The sequence below is a fragment of the Rhinolophus sinicus genome, linkage group LG04 (assembly GCF_036562045.2).
Source record: "Rhinolophus sinicus isolate RSC01 linkage group LG04, ASM3656204v1, whole genome shotgun sequence".
NCBI classification, from domain to species: domain Eukaryota; kingdom Metazoa; phylum Chordata; class Mammalia; order Chiroptera; family Rhinolophidae; genus Rhinolophus; species Rhinolophus sinicus.
In genome coordinates, this window is record NC_133754.1 from 159,026,304 (window position 1) to 159,046,935 (window position 20,632).

At 47.3% G+C, this 20,632-nt stretch overlaps 1 protein-coding gene across 8 annotated transcripts in view; it reads left to right on the forward strand.

Annotated features, from left to right (window-relative positions):
• Nucleotides 1–18,948, forward strand: part of FRMPD1 (FERM and PDZ domain containing 1) — a 114,034-nt gene extending 95,086 nt beyond the window's left edge. For all 8 annotated transcript variants that reach the window (XM_019729138.2, XM_019729136.2, XM_019729141.2 and 5 more), the window contains 10 exons: nt 34–129; nt 4,419–4,544; nt 5,677–5,796; nt 6,660–6,796; nt 7,888–8,014; nt 8,150–8,245; nt 9,684–9,866; nt 10,698–10,845; nt 12,851–13,627; nt 16,442–18,948. In XM_019729138.2, the coding sequence (XP_019584697.2) occupies nt 34–129; nt 4,419–4,544; nt 5,677–5,796; nt 6,660–6,796; nt 7,888–8,014; nt 8,150–8,245; nt 9,684–9,866; nt 10,698–10,845; nt 12,851–13,627; nt 16,442–18,813 (4,182 nt within the window). In that variant the 3' untranslated portion in view covers nt 18,814–18,948. The remainder of the gene's footprint in view (nt 1–33; nt 130–4,418; nt 4,545–5,676; nt 5,797–6,659; nt 6,797–7,887; nt 8,015–8,149; nt 8,246–9,683; nt 9,867–10,697; nt 10,846–12,850; nt 13,628–16,441) is intronic.
• Nucleotides 18,949–20,632: the final 1,684 nt, after the last annotated feature.

The following is a 20,632-nucleotide window of genomic DNA, read 5'->3' on the forward strand; positions in this document are numbered from 1 at the left end:
AGGGCCAGTTTTAATACAACTTGTGTTTTCCAGGGAAATTCTCTGCTGTGTATGCCCAACGTGCTCAAGCTGTACTTGGAGAATGGACAGACCAAAGCTTTCAAATTTGAGGCAGATACAACAGTGAAGGTATTAAGACTGAACTTGAATCTCTTTCCCAGTGAGAATTTGCTAGCTCCCAGAACCCCCAGCATCTTGCCCTGCAGCTGCTTTGGTGGACTCACAACCAACATAGTCTGAGTTATTTAGTGGCACAATCACTGGCAAAATAGTATTTTTATTACCATCTTCCAGGGGAGGAAGTCAGGGCCCGAAAGGTGGAGTGACTTGCCCAAGGTCATACAACTCGTAAGCTTTCACCCCTAACGACTACGTTTCCCTGCCTCTTACATGCGACCCCGCCTGCTACCCAAAAGACTAGAGCAGCTGAAAACATAGGTGAGGTGTCAGGGCAGGCCCGGGCCTCTGCATATTCTGTTCTGAGTGGAAGTCAGTTTAACTTACATTTAACAAGTTTCCCCATACAAGATGCTCTGGGCCAGGATTGGGGTACAGAGCTAGGGAAAGGGTAAACACTGTCCTCTGGGAGCTTACAGCCTAGTGGAGGGAAGATGGGCGTTCAAGGAGCTCCCAATAGTCCAGGTCAGGATGAAATAAGGGTGGTAAAGAAAGGGACACGGAAGTGCTCTGCATGCAAGAGTAAGAGTGTCATCCATTCCATTCCATCAGGATGTCAGAGAAGGCTTTGGCAAGAAGCTAGACCTGAGCTGAGTTTCGAAGGACAACTAAGAATTTAACAAGGGCTGTTGGGAGGGTTGGAGGGAGTCACATGAACTAAAGCAGAGGGCCAGTAAGATGGGCATTGCCCAGGAAGTAGTAAACCAACCAGTGGGACTGGCACACTGGCCATTCTCTTGTGAGAGAAGTGGGAGATGGCACCGGCTATCTGTGAAGGGCCTCAAATGACAGGCAATGGGGTCTGGGTTTTATCTGTAGATAGTAAGGGACCAGCACTCTAGTTCCTAAAGAAGGGAGCAAATAGCATTTGAGTGAGTCTCCAGGGAAGACGCAAACAAAGGGGTTGTTCAAACATTGAGATGGGTGTAAGAGCAGGCACTGAGCCCAACTCTTCTGATGCTGGGGGAAGAGCAGGTACAGGTGCGCCGGTGCAGCTATAGGTGATGGATGGCAGCCTTGGACACACGCACAGTGACACCCATGCACCTCCACACTCACACAACGCACACACCCATGCATGCACAGGCAGTTCCTCTCTGGCACCTTCCTTTGGCAGTCCCTAGAGCTGCTCCAATTGCCCTACCCCATTCTTTCCTCAGTGTAACTTAGGAGAAGCTGGAGAAAGCCTTCCAGTGAACCTGAGAAGCCCAAGCCCAGAGGAGGACGGGGAGGGAGGACTGGATCTGTTAAGTGTTTACTACCTGTCTCCCGGGCACTTCCTTGTGTACTCTCTCATTTAATGCCCCCAGTAACCTTGCGAAGTGGTGAGTGTTTTCCTGACTGCAGATAAGAACACAGGCCCGTAAGATCCAAAACTTGTCAAAGCCAGATAGGTCATAACTGGCTTCAGATTTGGTCTGTTTCTGAGCCCTGCCCTGGAGCTTGCCACACTGCCATTCCGCATAAAAGGGAAGTTTTGCAAATGAATTAGACAAGGTTCCTACTTCTGTCATCCTTGATCCAAGTGCACTGGGATGGAAGGGATGATTGACTTCAACTGGGACCCCTTTGGCGGCCAAAAACTTTGAGGTGATTTACAATAAAAGCACATACCACAGGGGAATGAAACCCAGATGACGATAGATGGAGTTAGGGAAATGAGTAAGGAATTAGCTGATATAATACGGGTTAATCTTACTTATCTGTAGATGCCAAATTTTTATTTTTTATTTTTTTTATTATTTCTTTTAGTAGCCAAATTTTTAAAAGCAAATCTTCTGGCTCTTTATGACAGAGGGACAGGGGACATAAACAAATCCTAGGGGTAGAAAAAGGAATGGTCACTGTCAGTTCATCAGTGACTTCCCTCCCTCACCCCCTCACCAAGGAAAACAAAGTTCTTAAACTAGAGAACCCTTTTTCCATAATCAAGAAAAATAGTGTCATCTGACCCAGCAAACATTTAGCGACACTTGTTGTGTGCCAGCAATGCTGTTGGTGATGCAAAAGTAAATTACCTAGGGTCACACCCAAAAGGAGCCTGGAGTCTTGGGACGGGCTGAGGTGAGGACATGGGACCTGGGGAGAACTCACTGTGAAACTATGAAAAGTACGGTGTGCTCAGGACCGTGAAAGCAGGACGTGAAAACGGTGTGCTGTGGGCCCGGGGGAAAGAGATCTTCCAGCTGGGTGGCCAGAAAGGCCTCTGGGCAGTGGTGGCCTACAAGGCAGACTTGGAATGATAGATGGGTTTTCGACAGGAATGAGTCAGGTATAGGGTGTGAAAACAGTATCTGGGCATGGGGATTGGCACCAACAAAAACCCAAAGGGGGGAAAGTTTGGCAAGCGTTTGGGGCTTGTGAGCAGAGTACATTGGGAGAAGCAGCACAAGATAAGGTAGGAGAAGTGGATTGGCGCCTGATACTTGAGAGCCTTGAATATTCAGCTAAGTTTGGATTTGGGATAGTGGGCCATGGGGACCCTCTGAACGTTCTTGAGCAAGAGAGAGCATGACCAGTACAAGGCTTAGGCAAGTTTCTCTGGATCAAGGCTCAGCAAAATTCTTCTGCAAAGGGCCAGATAGTAAACATGTTAGGTTTTAGAGGCTGTTCCATTTGCTGCATTGTAGCAAATGGGCATGGCTGTGTTCCCATGTAACTTGAATTACAAAAACAAGGAGTGGGCTGGATCTGTCCTACGGGCTATGGTTTGCCAACCGCTGTGCTAGATGCAAGGTAGACAGCGGTCAGATGGGTAGCGGAAGGGTCCATAGGACCCAAAGCCAGAGAAATGTGTGAGCTCAAGCAAAGGGAGACGTAGGAGAATGGAGAGAAGGGACCGGGTCAAGAGACAGGTGGCCTATCACGGCCAGTGCACAGGAGCCATGACATTAGTGTTGCTGAGCTACAGAGGCAGATAGACTCTCAGGACTTAGTCACTGGCTACTTTGGGAGGGTGATGGGGTCAGTGGAAAGAATATTCAGGGCTGGGAGTCGTAAGGAGCGGTAAGCACTTAATGGTTGACGGTAAATCTGAGGTTCTGGCAGGACATCCATGACGAAGCCATGATAATTATTCCTCAAGTGAAAGTTTACTGAGTATCAGTGAGTGAGCTCCAAGTTTTAGGGATACAGTGGAGCACGAGACAGGCCCGATTTGTATTCTAGGGGAGTTTACCATCTGGTGGCGTGAAAGACAGTAAGCAGGACAACAAATATTTGCAGCTATCATGTATGGAACACTTGTCATCTGCCAGGTACCGTGCTATGTTCTAAGTGCGTTCTACGGGGAATTAATTTAATGCACACCACAACCCTATGAGATAGGTATTAATATTATTACCATTTTACAGATGAAAACACGGAGGCATAAAGAGAGTAAGCAATTGATCCAGAGACAGAGAGCTAGTAAGTAGTAGTCTAATTCTAGAACCTCTCCTAGCTTTACTATACTGTCTCTCACTAAAGAACATAGCTGATACTGAAGAAGATATTAAATAGTGATGAGAGAAATAAACAGGACCCTGGGACAGAGAATGACAGGGGCAATCATGTTTACATACAGTGACCAGAGAAGGCCTCTCTGAAGAGAAAGAAACAGGCTTGTGAAGAGTAATGGGGAAAATGTGCCAGGCAGAGGGAACAACATGTGTGAATGCTCTGAGGCAGCAAAGACCTTGTGAAGACAAAAGGCCGCTGTAGTGAACAAGGGGAACGTGGCATGACTCTAGTGGTACAGTATTATCAGTCCATCCTATCAGCCACTCTACATAGGCATCATTAGCCTCCATTCTGCCAGAAGAAACTGAGGTTCAGAAACATCTGGTTGATTTTCCCCAGTTGCATAGCAGGTAGGTGGTGGGATTCTGTCTGGTAAACAGTTGAAGATGCAGCGTCCAGAGAACGGGTGAATCAGTAGACCTTGAAAAGAGGCATAAGCCCTCAGTGGGTGGCTTCAGGCTTCCAAGTAAAGGAAGAGAGGACGGCCGTATGGGCAGCGGTAGAGCCTTGAGGAGAGGGGAGCAGTGGATGCAGGGCCGTGAGGGGCCATGAGAAGTCCCCCATGTGACCTGTCAAGATTCAGCTGCCTGAGTTGGCAGTGGACCCAGTAAGCACAGGCTTTTCTCTCCCCAGCTGCACTGAGGAGCAGAGAGAAGGCTGGGGAAGCCCTCCCTGCTCTGTGCCTGAGCATGAGGGCCAGTCTGCTCCTCGGGTGACCCTTATACATCTGTGCCTGGCAGGACATCATCCTCACGGTGAAGGAGAAGCTGTCAATCAGAAGTACAGACTACTTCGCACTGGTCCTGGAAGAGCAGTACCACATCTCACGGCTGCACCTGCTGCATGAGGAGGAACTCATCCAGCAGGTATACCCTGTTCCTGCTCCTGGTGAGGAGATCCAGGTTGGGCACGCTGCACAACTCAGCCAGGACCTTTGGGGACAGGGCTCAGCACATCTGCAGGTGTGATGCACTTTCTCATGCCCAGAAGGCACAGAGCTCACTCAGCCTGGGGATAACAGGATGAGAATCAGGTCTGATTTTCATTGAGGTAGGCAGGGCCCCATTTTGCAGATGTGGAGACAAAGGCTTAGGAGGTAAGGTGACTTATTCAAGGTAATGCAGCCAGTAGAACCCCATCTTTTGCTTCCGGCTATGATGTTCTTCCCTTGAACCTGCTGCCTTCAAGATGTCAGGGAAGCATTGGTTGCTGTCTAAGCCCTTTCAGTGAGACGTACTCCCTGAGCTGGTCCCTGATGGCAGGACGGTGCAGACAGTCCACCTATACTACTCAGTCTTCTGGCTATTCAGTGATTTGTTGTATCAATTTTTTAAATCCAAACACAGGTCAGTTCAACAAATCCTTGTTGAGTGTGTGCTATTACAAAGATGAGTAGGAGTTCCACGATTGGAAAAGGAAAAAGGATTTTTTAAGCAGGGAAACAGCATGAGCAAGGTGTGACCTCATGGAAGCCACTCTGAGCATTCGTCACTGCAGATGAATTCTTACCCTAGTCACTCGCCTTCTAATACTGCTGCTTGCAAACTTTTTTTAAAAATCACTTCTATTCCATTAGCATTAGAAAATAAAATTAAATTAAATCCCTAAGATAGTTGAAAAAAAAAAGGAAGGTGTAAAATATATATCATGTATACTATGCTATTATTTGTGGAAAATAATATACATATATAAAAGCATGTATAATATATACACATAGACTGTTTCTGGAAGGGTATATAAGAAACTGAAGCAGAGATTTCTTCTGGAAAGAGGAATGGGTTGATGGGGTGAGTGAGAAACTGCTCTTTTGAGCCTTTACATTTTATACCCATGGGAAAGTCAAATTAGGAGCCAAGGTGTGTGCTGTCTTGGGAAGCACTAAAATTGAAATCTCTGGGGACTACCTTTCCTTGTCTTTTTTGTTGAAGTTGTGTTGTGGAATATCTTCGAGAACAAAAGCAGTGAGGAGATGAATGGTATCTCTCTTACCCGTTGCAGGTGGTAGAAAGAGAGGAGTCACATGACTACCGCTGCCTCTTCAGGGTGTGTTTTGTTCCCAAAGACCCCCTGGACCTCCTGAAAGAAGACCCCGCAGCCTTTGAATACCTCTATCTGCAGGTGACTGGCTCTGCGCTTCCTAAAATAACAGGAGTTGTTCCCAAAGGTGACACACTGGGTTATTTTGAACAGGAGTTTAAGGGAATTAAGCAACTCCCTGATAAGGATTATCTTTATCTGAAGGAGAAAGGGCCTGATTATCCCTCAGAATTCCTTTTTCCCTCACCGAGTTGCTGTGTTAGGAGATTAGTGATATATTAATGAAATTTGGGCCGTAGTCCTCAATGTAGATGACACATTCCCTAACGCCGTTTAGGATATTTAGAGTTACAGATTTTATTGCTAAAAGAGGCTTTAGTGCTTCAAAGCCTTATTTTAGAAATGATGAAACTGAGTCTTGGAAAAAAATCACGTGATTTGCCTGGGTCACTCATTTAGTGGCAGATCCAAAAATGAGTTCCTTGTCCCCTCACCTGGTACTCCCCCTGCTACTACTCTACCTGCTTAGGTGAGATTTATTATGTTATTTTTATTTTGATGAAGAAGAATCATTTGGGACTTGTCACTATTTTAGGGATGAGGTAAGTCAAACTAGGGGGATTGATTTGGCCAAAATCTTACAAAAATGGTGGCAGCAAATAAAAACAACAACACAGCTTTGTATTTGTATAATACGGTGTCCCTCATACCTGGTTTCATATGCATTATCTAATGTAAACCTCACAGAAACCATGCAATGTAGACTTGACTATCCTCATTTAGCAATGGGAAAACAGCAGTGTTCAGAGAGTCTTAGTAATTTAACCAAGGTCACACAGCCAGGAGTTGACAGAGGCAGTCCTCCAAGCTGAGCTCCTGGTCCTGCTCCCTTGCACCATCCATCTGTTCTCGTTTCCCAGACCCTCTGATCTGATCTCTCCTAGAGCTGCAGCGACGTGCTCCAGGAACGCTTTGCTGTGGAAATGAAATGCAGCTCAGCGCTGCGACTTGCGGCTCTGCATATCCAGGAGCGGATCTACGCCTGCGCCCAGCCGCAGAAGATCTCTTTGAAGTACATAGAGTGAGTGGCAGGGGACTTCTGGTCCCGTCAACAGCAGCTGTGTTGCATTTATAACTTGACTGGGCCCTGGCCAGGATGACCAGATGTCACAGAAAGCTGATATTCACCCACCTAGCCATCTGTCCATTGTCTTTCCATCCCTTTCCCTCTCCACCCTCTCCAACCCAGCTGGGTTCCCCCAGATGTCAGAATCTGGCTGCTCTTCTGGGGCAGAAGCCACCTCCACGTGAAATGACACGGGATCCCTTTGTAAATTCCCAGTTCCTGTGAGAATGTCTTGGGAAATTGTTTGACAACTTCAGGGAAAAGCTCTTCTGAGGGTAGGAATGCCTTGGAGATGAACGTTATGTGAACTAGTCATGTTGTATTATACTCCTGTTAGGGCAGTTTCAAGTCCTAGGGTTCCATCCAACACCTTCTGATTCTTAGCTTAAAATTTCGTTTTGCTCTTGGCAGTGTAACCCAGGTTTGCTAACCCCTCACCAAATCTCAGCTCTGTTCTATCTGGGCATCAAAATCAGATGGGGAATCATTTTTAAAACATAAAACGTCCCTGATGTATTATTGAGTCAAGCCTCTACGGAGTAGGACCTGAGAATCTGTATTTTTAACAAGTTTGTTGGGGGATTTTGAGGCCATTAGGCTGGCATCATTCTCAAGCATGACCTTGGGGATTCACAGGTGTTATGTGTTGCTATCATGAGTGATCATTGTTTGTCACATATACTGTAGTGAAGGAAGATTGAGATCGCTCTGATTGCCAGAATCTCACACCACACCAAGAGTAATGAGGTCCCAGAAAGAGCAGTGGGGTTTAATTCCTGAATGGCTATGCTTTGTGTTAGGGTTAGAGAGAGGGAGAGAGAGGAAATATATATTAAATATATAAATGTATAGTATATAAATTTATAAATATATATACACACACACACTTATATGTACATATGTATAAATCTTCTGTTGAGAAAGAGGCTCATAATCACAGTATTATTCCAGGAACATTAAGTACTGAATCAAATGCAATTACGCTCTTCATTAGAGCCAACTCACTGTAAAAAATGGGCCTCTTTGTCTCCGATGTCTCATGGCAGGAAAGACTGGGGAATAGAGAACTTTATATCTCCAACTTTACTGCGAAACATGAAAGGCAAAGACATCAAGAAAGCCATCAGCTTCCACATGAAGAGGAACCAGAATTTGCTGGAACCCCGACAAAAGGTGATACAGCCATAGCCCATGCCGACCCACCCAGCTGTCTGTTGTGAAAACGTAGGGACTGCGTTTTCAACACTGCCTGAATTTGAGGCAAATGAATAACTCTGACTTAACAGTCTTTTTGTTTTCCTATTTAAGCAACTTATTTCTGCTGCCCAGCTACGTTTAAATTACCTACAGATCCTTGGGGAACTCAAGACATATGGCGGTAAAATCTTTAATGCTACTCTAATGGTACGTTTTAGAGAACTATAGAGTCCCACTCTTTTTTTTCCTCAAATTTTTTGAAAATTATAGTTGACGTTCAATATTATATTAGTTTCCAGGTGTACAGCATACTGATTATACAGAAATCTCACTTTTACAAGGGACTTTAGAGGTCCTCTGAAGCTCAGTGAATCTTCCAGCCTAAAATTCTTGAGAACTCTGTCCTATACTAGAATTTGTTTGGGAAACTATTATACCATCAGGGAGCGTTTACCATGCCTTTGCTTGGTACCAGCCCTAGGACAGATGTTGGGGGGAGGCAGAGCTGAATGAGACATGATTTCTACCCTCAAATGATGGAACAAAGTAGCCAACAAGACAAAGCAAAGCAAAGCTATGAGAGAGGGCTATTGCTATGGAGTGTGAAGACAGAGGCTACCACTCACTATTAGCCTCAGGTCAAGTATGGGAAGGAGAAGGGATTAAGGAAAGACAAGAAGGTTGGATTTGGCCACCGTTTAGTATAAAGAAAGGCATTCTGAGGGAAGGGTACTGTAAGCTATTTACTCTAGAGCTTTGGGTGTGTGAAGGTGAAGAGGAAAAACGGGAAACCATGAGAGAAAGATACGAATGTTAGACCAACTGCCATGCTGGAGCCCTGATTGTTCCGAAGAAGGGAAGAATGAGGAGTGGTCCCGAGAAGGGAAAAGAGAAGCAAAGGGGCCCTCTGCTCTGTGGCCTGTTCCTCCTCTGGCTTCCTTCCTAGGCCTAGCCCTAGAGCTATGTGCTTTCCAGCATTCAGTGGCTGGGGAGTGTGGCTAAGGGAACTGTCCCCATGGCTCAGTCAGCCCAAGAGCTCTCCAGCACAAAGCTGGACAATTTACCAATTAGAGATTCTTTTTTCCATATTAACAAATCTTTCAGTGTATTTCATGTACCTCTCAGTCATTTACAGTGATTGATTGATTTAATCAGAATGCTGACCTAACAATATAGATGGAAAAAGAGAATCAATCTGTTGAGAACAAGGGAGAGCATCAGATAATTGGGGAAAGGGAAAAAATAGATGAAATCTTGTACAAGTAGATGACCAAAAAGCAGAAAAGAGACTAGATCACAGAAAGGAAGGCTTGAAGTGACAAGAAAAACTTCCCACTTTTCCCAAGGGCTAATTCTGCCCTCTTCCAGCTGTCCCCAGCCCCATTTTTACCTTTCTGGTCTAAGGAAAGAACTGGTAATGGGAGAAGCCAACTTCATTGAACTGGCTCAGGGTGCTTGCTGGTTAGACATGTAGATAAATACAGATTCTGTCATCAGGAACTTGGCAGGGACTATGAGACCTAAATACAAAAAGTTACAATAAGAAGTCACAGGAGTCGGCAGAGAGAAGTATCACGTGTTACATGTGCAATGTATTTTCACTAGTTTGTGAATGGAAACTAACTCCCCTTCCGCCCTTCTGCAGTTACAGGATAGAGAATCCTACATTGCCCTTCTAGTTGGAGCCAAGTATGGGATTAGCCAAATTATCAATAGTAAACTCAACATCATGTCCACGTTGGCAGAGTTTGCAAACATCAGCCGTGTCGAACTGACAGAAGAGTCTGAGAAAGTGAGCATGGTCAAAGTGTATCTTCAGGACATCAAGGTAACACGGGGAAGAGATTCTGAATCCAGCTTCTGAAATTTAGGGCTAAATTATTCTAGAGTAGTTTATATGAGTTTGGATATTAACAAAGTCTAATGTCCAACATTTGCTTAAAAGGATAAATTGTCCATCCTGCCCCATCAAAGGGAAAGTGGTAAATAGAGTGCATTTTCCCAGGCAGTTCCTAAAAAGTTGCTTTTTTTAGTTGTTGTTTGGGTTTTTTTTTTTTGTATAAACTGAGCTGGGCCACGTAATTTCCTGATGGGTTTAGAAACTTAGATGGGAGCACCAGAGAATTTTGTTACATGTATTTGTATGCAACCCGAATGGCTGCCCAAGAGTTTGGAGTGGCAGCAATTAAAATGGGCTACTTCCTGAGCCTCTCTGGACGGTTCTACATTTATCCTGCGTTAATTTAATCCAAGCATGCTCAATGATGGTGGTTTATTCTTATCACCCTCTCTCTCCTTCTCCATTTGCTCTTGATCCTTTTCCTTTTCTGGGTCAAGTCTTAAAGGGGCCCCATTGTATGAATGAGCAGGGTGGGGTGGGTGGTTAGGATGTGGGGCTGGGGAGGGGGAGGGGATAGAGAGGCAGGAGATATAGAGATTCGATGGAAGGAACCCACTGTGCACTTGGGAGCATGTGTGCGCATGCGTGCGTAAGCTCACTTCAAGTCTTGTAGGTAAGAATGGAAGACGTGAGGAGGCCTGCCTGAAGACCATGGCTGGATTTGCTTGGAATCTCTCATTGGCCCCAGAGGGTCTTGTTGTCAGTCTTCAGATGTCCTTTGGCCCTTTATAAGCTTAAGAGCTCTCTTTACCTTCATAGGTTCTGACTTTGCTGCTGGAATCCAACAGTGCAAAAGACCTAGCCTGCCTGATTTCTGGGTACTACCGGCTGTTTGTCGACCCAGTTACCTGCATTTTCCTCTGGCCGGGGAACAAACAACGGGTGCACCGGGTATCTGCTGAAGAAGGTGAGGTACTGAGGCTTGCCCCAGTAAGGACAGGCCCATTTCACTGCCTTGTAGCTAAGGGCAGCCTAAAGAAAGGGAGGTGGTGGATTGGGTTGAGCTGAGACTTCCACTAGAGGCGACAAGAACTATTTCCCCATTTATTTCCTGGTAAACAGTTGGTCTTTCCCAAACCCTAAATAGAGAAGCTTTCTTTGTACTTGAGAGTCCCCTAAAACGAAAGAAAGCTGTTGAAGGTCTCTGATTCCCTATAGAACTTCCATAAAACAATTTCTAAGAACCACTATATTTTGTCTTTATTTGCCAGCAAAAACAGATGTCACTTATTTGTCCAGAAAGTACAGATGACCTAGCTTCTCACTCCATGCCTATGTACTCTTTTGCATTCTCTTGAATTGTGATAGAAATGTTCAACCTTACATGTTTAGAAGGGGATACCTGAGGATAGAAGGGACTCAAAGTCACACCATATAAGGAATGGAGTAGTGGAGGCCAACCCCTAGTTTCTATCAGGCTTTTGCTTCAGCACTATTGATACAGCATTTTCCCACTGGTTTGCTGATAAAAGTTTAACCACTGCCTCTGCAGGGAAAAAAAGATAAACAAGAAAGCCCTGATTTGAAGCAATCATCTACTTCCATGGTATAAACACTCCCACCATGGCTAATTTCAAGCTACCAACGTGATGTCCCTGAGTGTGGAGGTGGGGACAGATGCTCAGTAGCACACCATTATCTAGTATTTCCTCAACATGGATAAAATAGGAATAATCGCAAGAGATTAGATGATAGTAAGATAAAGTAAAATAATTAGACAGTGATGAGTTTGGGGTATTTGTTACCTTTGTCTTTAACACAATTTATGAATGAAAGATGATACCTCACAGTCTGGTCAGGGAGACGGCATCGAGTGGGAGCCGAGCTGTCATGGAATTCTGGTGGCAGAGGGATTGCTTCTGCCAGGAGAGGTGACAGAGGTCAGAGAAGGCGCTTCTGAGGGGGAGGTATTTGAAATAGATCTTGAAGAACATGTTAGACTTAGCCAGACAAAGAAGGGAGGAGAGATCATTTCAAGCAGAAGGGACAACATGCAGACATGACACAAAGGGCAAAATCATAATGTGTGAGAAGCTGTCTGCAGTGGAGCATGGGAAGGTTGCAGGAAGTGAGCAGGCTGCTGAGGAGGGGTCAGGGCCATCCTGGGAGGCCTTAGCTCCCGTGGGAGAGCTTAGGCTCTTCCCTGTAGGCAAGAGAAGCCATCAGAGAGTTTAAAGAGAGCATAATGTGATCAGAAATAAATTTTTAGGAAGATCACCTTGGAGGCTTATGGTGAGGAGATTGGAGAACTGACTCAATGCCTCCAGTGCTCTCTCCATGGATCCCTCCCGAGGACCAGCAGTTGGATGAGTTTTCACTCTCCTAAAAGCCCTATAGCACCAGTGGATCCTCAAGGCCAGGTTTCAAAATAGTGCCAGCCTAGCAGCCTCAGAATCTCCCATAAAGTTGCTAAAAATACAGATTCATAGGCCCCACTCCCTAGCTATTTGACTCAGTCCATCTGGGGTAAGGCCAGGAATATGTTTTATACATTTTAAGTATGATTCCCATCTGATTTTGATGCCCAGGCAGAACAGAACTGAGATTTGGTGAGGGGGTTAGCAAAACTGGGTGATAATGCCCAGAGCAAAGTGAAATCCAATTAAGTACCCACCATGTTTCTATGAACAGACAACTCTCCTTGGAAGTAGGGATGGAGGGTGACCCTGTGTCCAGTAGGTGATTCAGAGAGATGGAGGAAAGGAGGCCTGATGTTGTGGGGAGAACATGCAATTTGTAGTCCTGTGGGTCCTGTGTCAGTCACTACAGCGTGACTAAGCCAGGTACCCTTCTGGACCTCAGTTTTCTCATCTGGAAAATGGGAGGGACGGCAGCATGGGGGCAGCAGGACACATAGGCATCTGCCAGTCTCCAATGCTGTTTTGTAACGCTTGGTGTTCCCTGTGTTACAGGCTATGAGTCCAGGGCTTGTAGCGACTCTGAGGAATCTTCTGAAGCGGACTGCGTGCTGGAGCCTCTCTCTGACCGACACCTGCCGAAGCTGTACCCCTGCAGACCGCTCCTAAAAGAGAATCAGCCTCCTGAGGACAGCCCCACACCCGAGGTGGCCAGGAGAGCCAGCAGCATGACAGACAGTGCCGAGTCCGAAGCATCCGATTCTGCCAACACCGAGAGCCGAGGCTGCAGGACCAGCGGCTCGAGCGAATCCATGGACGCCCTGGAAGAGGACGACTTGGACGCCTGCTCCTCCAGCAGGTCCGGCTTCTTCCTCTTTGGCTCACCAGGCTGCCCAGAGGCAGTTGATTCTGACAGCCAAAAGGAGAGGAGCAGGATCGAAACTAGTGGCTTCCTCTGTCTCCTGGACCTGGCCCAGAGCGCCAACCCTCAGTGCCAGAAGACGGAGCTTTCTGAGAGTCTCGTTCCTGGCACATTCAACTGGGGACCAGAACTGAGTGCTGTCAGACTGGACCCCGGGCTGTACGAGGGCAGCCGGACCGACTACTATAACCTGTGCTCCAGTGTCTCCCCGGGCAGCCACCTGAGTGACAGCTCAGAGAACTCGGCTTCCCGGCAGGGTGGGGGCCCGCCAGTCTGGGGCCAGCAGGTCTGGACTGAGGCCCAGCCCAGCTCCACACTGGATGCCCTGGTCCCTGCTTGTGAGGAAGGCAGCTCGGATGAGGAATACTATGATGCAGCTGACAAGCTGACACCCCCAGACAGTCTCTCAGGTGAGCCCTCCCCAGCAGGTCTGCAGATGCGGCAGGCAGCTCCTGAGTACCCACTGAGGGCAGGGACCAAGTTTGAGGGGAAAACACAGGAGTAAAGTAGCATCATGGTCCTCCTTTGAGCCCACTGCCCTAAATTACAAGCATCATGACTTCAAGTCAGGTCTACAGGGGAGGTTCAGAGAACTGTGGGCAAGCAGAGGTGGGAAGCATTCATTCAACAGTGGAAATCAGGAAGGCTTCCCAGAAGAGGTGGCAAATGGGCTGAGCCTTGTGAGGTGTAGACATAATTTACACAGAAAGAAAAGGGTTTGACAGGAGTGCCAGCAGAGGGAAGCAGCTGTGTCATTATTGACTCTGAAGCTACATTAAATGAGGCCATTCGTAGCCCCTTAAAGTACGTAAGAAGGCAGGGGAGATTTGTTGGTCATGTTCTTCTCAGGTTCCTCGTTCCTCCCTCCACACAGCACGTGGGAGTCTTTCCACACAGAATGATTTCCCAGCTGACCTGAGATCCTTGCAGGAGGGAGAGAGAGAGAGAGAGAGAGAGAGAGAGAGAGAGAGAGAGAGAGAGAGAGACTGCATGCTGCAGAAAAATAATTGGAAAATAGCACACAGACATTGAGGGTGACCTGCGAAGATCTTGGGAAGCTACAGCACGCGTATTTCAGTTTCAGACCTTTCCTGTTGCTCCCTGCCCTCCAGTGGTTTCCCATTGCTCGTGAGAGAAAAGCCAGCCCTGGAGGCCCCTTGAGGCCCTCTGTGGCATGGCCTCTGCCTATCTCTCTCCTTCTCCTGAGCCCTCTCTCTGCATTCCTGCCACACAGACCTCCGTGCCATTCTTTTAAAGTGCCCAGCGCTTTCCCACCCTGGCTTTTGCACATGCTGCTCTTTCTGCCTGAAACGCCCCCCCCCCCCCCCCCCGCCGATTTTTGGCTGCTGATACCCATCCATCCATCAGGTCCCACCTGGAAAATCACTTCTTCCAGAAACTCTAACCGGAGACCACCAAGACTAGGGCAGACCTGCCATCCCTGTCACATGTTCCTACAGCACCCTAGGTGCTTCCTGCCTGGCACTTAGCACTGCCTGTAATTATACACTTATTTGTGTGATTTGTGTTGCTGTTTCTCTCTCACTAGATCGGGAACTCCTTTGAGCATAGGAGCTGTGCATTTCTCACTCATCTCTGTGTTACTAGCACTTGGTGCCTGACTGTTGTTGCTAAGTGAATGAATGAACTCTGCACCATCTACCCTAAGTTTATTAATTGACTGTGTCCCTACGGAAAGCAGAAACCCATGGCCAGATTGTGCACTGCTCCCCAAAGAACCCAGCCAACTGCCATCCACACCCCCAGCCTTGCCCTGTTGGGCCAGCCATGGTGCTGGGAGCATGATGGGGCATGACAGCCCAGCAGTCAAAGCCTTTGTGTAGACAAGGACAGAGGTCCGTATTAGACACTCCCTTTCTTAGAGAGAGCCAGTGTGTTTCTGGGGAGACAGCCCAGAACTGGGACTCCGGCCCCTGGCTCTCTGTGGGAGCCCTTTTTAGGCCTCAGTGGCTGTAGGTGACCTCCAGCAGCAGCTCTAAAACATGACTGGGCATCAAAATCAGCCAAGGGCCCTGGTTTCAATACTATGGATTCTTAGGTCCCAGCCTCCAAGATTCTGAGCTGAGCTCTGAGGAGCAGCTTAGGATTCGATAAGCTGTTTAGTAAAGTGCAGCCAGGTTGGAAAGAACTGGTTTGAGCATGTGAGCCCTCTGACTCTCAAGTGTCAGGCTGTGGTCCTCATTCTTTCTAGCTGATTCTCAGGACTTCTTCACGGAAGTGCTTCTCTGTCAGAAAGAGCCATCCTGGTGTGCACAAAACCCTGCTCACCTGCGACTAAGAGTCGTGGCCACTTTTTGTCAAAAGAAAGCTCCTCCAGAACCCTCACAAAGGTAGTGACAATAGTAACAAAAGCAGCAGTTCCCCTTAGAGTGAACACCTACAGGTCTTGTGCTAGGTCCCCGATAAGCATGAACGCACTCACCCTGCATGGCAGTGCTGCTTGGCACCACGGCTATGGATTGACTTGGGTTAACATAGCACAGCACGAAGAAAACGTGTTAAAGGGTGTTTGATAGCTTAGAGAATTGCCAGCAAAGGTGAAGAACTGCCTTGGACACAGGCAGCAACCAGGCTAGGAGGGTGGGTAGCGAGATTCCTGGTCGCATTGTCAGGATACTGTGGCTGTAAAGAATGCACTCTACTTTTATTACTATGGTGGTTTTTAAAATTTATTTATATTTATTTTAATTAATTAATTAATTAATTAATTAATTAAGGAGGGGGGAGCTCACTGGCCCATGTGGGGATCGAACCAGCAACCTTGGTGTTATTAGCACCACACTCTAACCAACTGAGCTAACCGGCCAACCCTATTATAATGTTTTTAAATCAATGTGTTTTGAGTTTGAAATTCTAGGAAATATGTGACTGACTGTCTGGGTCATAAATCTGACCACTTGGTGGGATACCTTCATGGATAGTTCTGGCAGACTGTAATCCCCGGGGAGCTGTCATTCCCTAAAAGGAAGTTGAGGTACTGGGACCACAAGACAATGAAATGGATCTTGGGCAACCAAGAATCAAAAAAATGTCTACCATGGTTATTATCCCCATCTTTCAGGCAAGGAAATTGAGATCACGATTTAACTACAGGTTACACAGCCCAGCCAGGATTTGAACCCAATCCTGAGTCCTGACCCCGAGCTCTGTAAGCCTCTTTGTTTTTCTGCTTTTTATGGACATTTTCCTCTTTTGACTCTCAGGGCCCGTAGCTGTTTCTGCTGCAGAACTGAGTGCCACGAGCTTACAGAGTGAGGCTAGCACTTGCAGTCCTGAGGACAGCCTGAATCCTGGGCCGGATGGAAGAGAGCCAAGCAGAAGGGGAGGGGTGAAGAAGTATGCCAAGACTCTGAGAAAAAGAAGGTCTTTCCTACAGACTGACTACACCTGTCAGGTCTCATTTCCTCTGGTGCCCTCAGCCTCCCTAGAGAGCATGGACGACGTGTGCTATTACGACAGGGAACCCTACTTGGTCCTTGGTGCACCCTCCCCAACTGTGTCCTCTCTGCAGGACATGCAAGGTGAGCCAGGGCTCCTGGAGACCAAGGCCCTGGGGCTGCTGGCTCCTCTGAGGGAGGCCAAGAGCAAAAACCCAGCCTCTCGGGTTATGGAGATGGAGCCAGAGACCATGGAAACCAAGTCAGTCATCGACTCTCGAGTGTCTTCTATTTCTGCCATTCGCCTCCGGATTGACCCCACTCATAAAGATAATTCTGGGGGTGCCCCTGTGACTGCCACTGTTGCCAGTTCCTCAGTAAACACCCCTAACTGTTCCAACCCGAGTTCATCTGGCCCAGATACTGCTCAGTATCAAACCTTATCTCCATTTCAAGACTCGGATGGCAGTGCCCCCAAAGAACTTTCCATACAGCTTGGGGACAGCACCACCTCCCTCTCTAGTGCTGACCCAAACCCAGACAGCGTCTGCTTGACCATCAGCCTGGGGCCACATGTCTCTGGAGGAGACGCACTAGAGCAGGGAGGAGGCCAGCTTGACACAGGATTGGGATCTTTGTTTACAAATCATATGCAAGAAACTGCCGCCAAATACACAGAGCCTTTGTTGTCTCCTGGAGACAGGCCTAGAAGTGGTGAATGTGGAATAAATTCAGGAGAGAAGATGGCTTCTTTCCCTCCAAAGGAGGAGCAACAAGGACAGCTATCTTTGGAACATCATGGAGAAGTTACAAACAAAAATGGCACCGATGTAATTCATGATGAATCTGGGAAGGGCTCAGGTGACCCTAAGGGTGATGTGTCGAATGCTATTCCACAGACTATTGGTGTCAGTGTCCCAGATGGTGGAATAATAGCCTCCCCCTCCTTGGAGACTCCTGTAACAGGGACTGAGCTGACCCCACCACACTCCCCCACGGACCCCAAAGGACAAAGCCGAGAAACCCCAGGCCAAGCCTGCCAGGCTCAAGGACAAAAACTATTGGCACAGTTGAATTTAGACCCTAATTTCTTGCTTGAAAACCAGACCATTCCATCAGCCTTCCCTCTAGAGGAGGTCAAAGCAGAGCCCCTTAGCCATGTGACAGGGGAAGACACAGTCCCTAGGGACACTCCTCAGCAGGTCTGTTTTAACCCAGGTCCTTCTCTGCTAAAAGCACTACCATGTCCCCAAGAGGAGTCCCACTTAGAAGGTTCAAACCATTGTTTACTGTCAGAAAGCAAAGATAAAAGCCCTAGCATCTGCCTTCCTGCTGAGAAGTCTTTCTTGTGCTTTGCCCCAGAGAGCCATCCGAACGTTTCTGCCAGTCTCAGGATGGCCACATCTTTGGGGTTTGCTGGGGTGAATGAGACAGTGGCCCCTAGGATTGGGATGGAGCAATGCAGCTGCCAGTTCTCCTATGCCACATGCTTCCGCAGCCTGCAGCCTGAGACAGACGAAGAAGACAGGGACTCAGAAACACACCCCACAGCCCCCCTCACCACACCGCCCTCTGCAGGAAGCCAGCTGGGCCTGCCCTGGAGGCCTGCCCGGGCCCACAGCTGCAGCGCCGAGCCCTTGTTGAGGAACAGCCACATCTGGCCGGAGTACTGCTCCAGAGCTCTGAGACAGCTGAAAGCTGCCCCCACCAGCACCCCCGAGGGCTTCATCCGACTCACAGAGAGCTTGCTGGAATTACAAGACATTTTAGAAGCTTCCTGGGGGAATGGGAACAAACACCCCCCAGAGAAGTGCACCTGGCACTTTTCTGAAAGCCAGAGCCACCTCTGCATGGGCTCCCAGAAGCTCCTACTGAGCTGTCAGCATGTGATCAGAATGGACCAGTCCCCTGAAGAGATGCAGGGGGCTGTGCGTGACACCTTCCAGCACCTGGTCCAGCTGGCCGGCCTGTGCTTCCAGTTCACAGACTGCAGCCGCTGCTCCGCCCGGCACAGGGAAGCAGCAGGGAACCTGAGGGACGTGGTGTACACCTACCACCAGTTTGTGGAGGCCGCCAAGCTGACCTGCGAGAGAGGCTACCACGACCTGAGTGTGAAACTCTTGGCCCGTCAGTGCACGGCCCTGACGGCTGCCGTGTTCTGTTTGACACAGAAGTTCCGGGCATCCACTGCCCTGTGAGCAGGCTGGCTGCCCAGGCCACCTGTCCTACCCTGGACACTTCCCTGAGATGCCCTTTCCATTCCTCCACCCACCCCTCTCAAATGTTTACTATTTAGAGTATTCAAATAAACTGCTGCTTACTCTTGGCCTGAATCATACAGAGTGATGATAAGTTTGGGTCAAAACGGTCACTCACATTCATTCAACGTACATTCACTGACTACCTCCTCTGGGTCAGACCATGTGCTAGGAGCTTAGGATATAAAGAAAGATAAGTCCCTCTCTGGTCAGGATGCTCACAGACCCTCTGGAGATATGGATAAGTAGCTTACCATCAGTAAAATGTGTATCCTAAAAGGAGCATACCCTGGGGGTATGGAAGCAAGAAGTCACAAGTGTCCCAAGACAGAGATGAGGGAGGAAGGGGGGGGGGGTCACTGAAAAACATAATCTCTTACCACACTGATTTGGCAATAACCTTTGCAAATAGGAGTGAATATATGTGATATTTGATAGATTCTACCTTCACAAGTTTTGGTTTTCCACACCTGCACCAGGGAGCTTGGTACTCTTGGCTGCCTTGCTGTGACAACCACTAGGTGACAGTAAGTTCCTTAGCTGCATGGTCACACTCATCCTGGTGTCCATCGTGCTTTATTTGAAATTGACTGTACCCCTCAATCTTGCATCCTATTTTGGTTTTAAATAACTGAAAAGGCAAACATTAAAGCCTGGAACTAGATTTGCCTTTTAAAGACTAATACTAGAGCAAAATAAATATATTCAGTATCTTTCTTGAATGCTTTTCCCACCAGAAAGCTATGAAGAGCTATATAATATTTACGTGAACACAGTCCATATGTTCACAAATTTAGGGAAGGAGCTCAGGACTTCAACTAAATCAGGACTTGAATTCTGGCAGTGTTATTATTAGAAGCACTTCTCTGGGCCTCAGTTTCCCTATCTGACAAAAGAAAATAGTAATCTTCATTTAGTGAGGGCCTACAATGTGCCCGATGCCTTGAATACATTTTCTTACCAATAATGCTAAAGTAGAGATTGTTATGTAATATACATTCAGCGTTATTATGAGAAATAATTATGGAAGGCAGTGAAGCCTCCAGCATAAGCATTCAAATGTTCGTTTCTTTCTTTCTTTGCTTCCTCTCCCCTCAAATCCAGAACTTTCTTAGGTTGCTACAGTATGGAGCTGATATTTTGCTCTGCAGTTCTCATGAGGAGTACTAAGTCCCAGAAGTTCTGGGAAACTCCTCATTACTTGTTGAGACACTAAAGTGCAGGGGGAGTTGTCCTGTTTAGCACTTTCTTTGAGATAACACAGCCCCCTACATGAGATAGGCAAGGTGGGACTGCCTCCTCCACAATGCAAGAGTCAACTGTTGAATGATAAACTACTCAACATTTACATTCCTCCTTCCTTTTCCCACACCATCATATTGGCTGATTCATTTCTTAAAACAAACATTTGTACACCCATGCCAGATGATGCCCGATGCAGGATTATGGATGTAAATAATTGGGTGAGAATCCTGTCTTCAAGTGCTCTTGGTCCGAGAGATAAGATGACATGTAGAGATAGAGACTTACAACATCAGGCATGGTGTGCTCGGGGCCACCAAAGAGAACAGACAAAATGTATGAGAGCTCAAAGGAAAGAAGGCACAGTTGGTTGGGGGCACAGTAGTGATCAGGGAAGACTTCCTGTAGGAGGCAGCATTAATTCGAACTAGTTTGTCGGAAGTATTTTTGAGTAGCTACTGTGTGTCAGGTCCTGGATTTGACAGAAAGGAAGGTAAGTCTTGGATGTGTCAAGAAA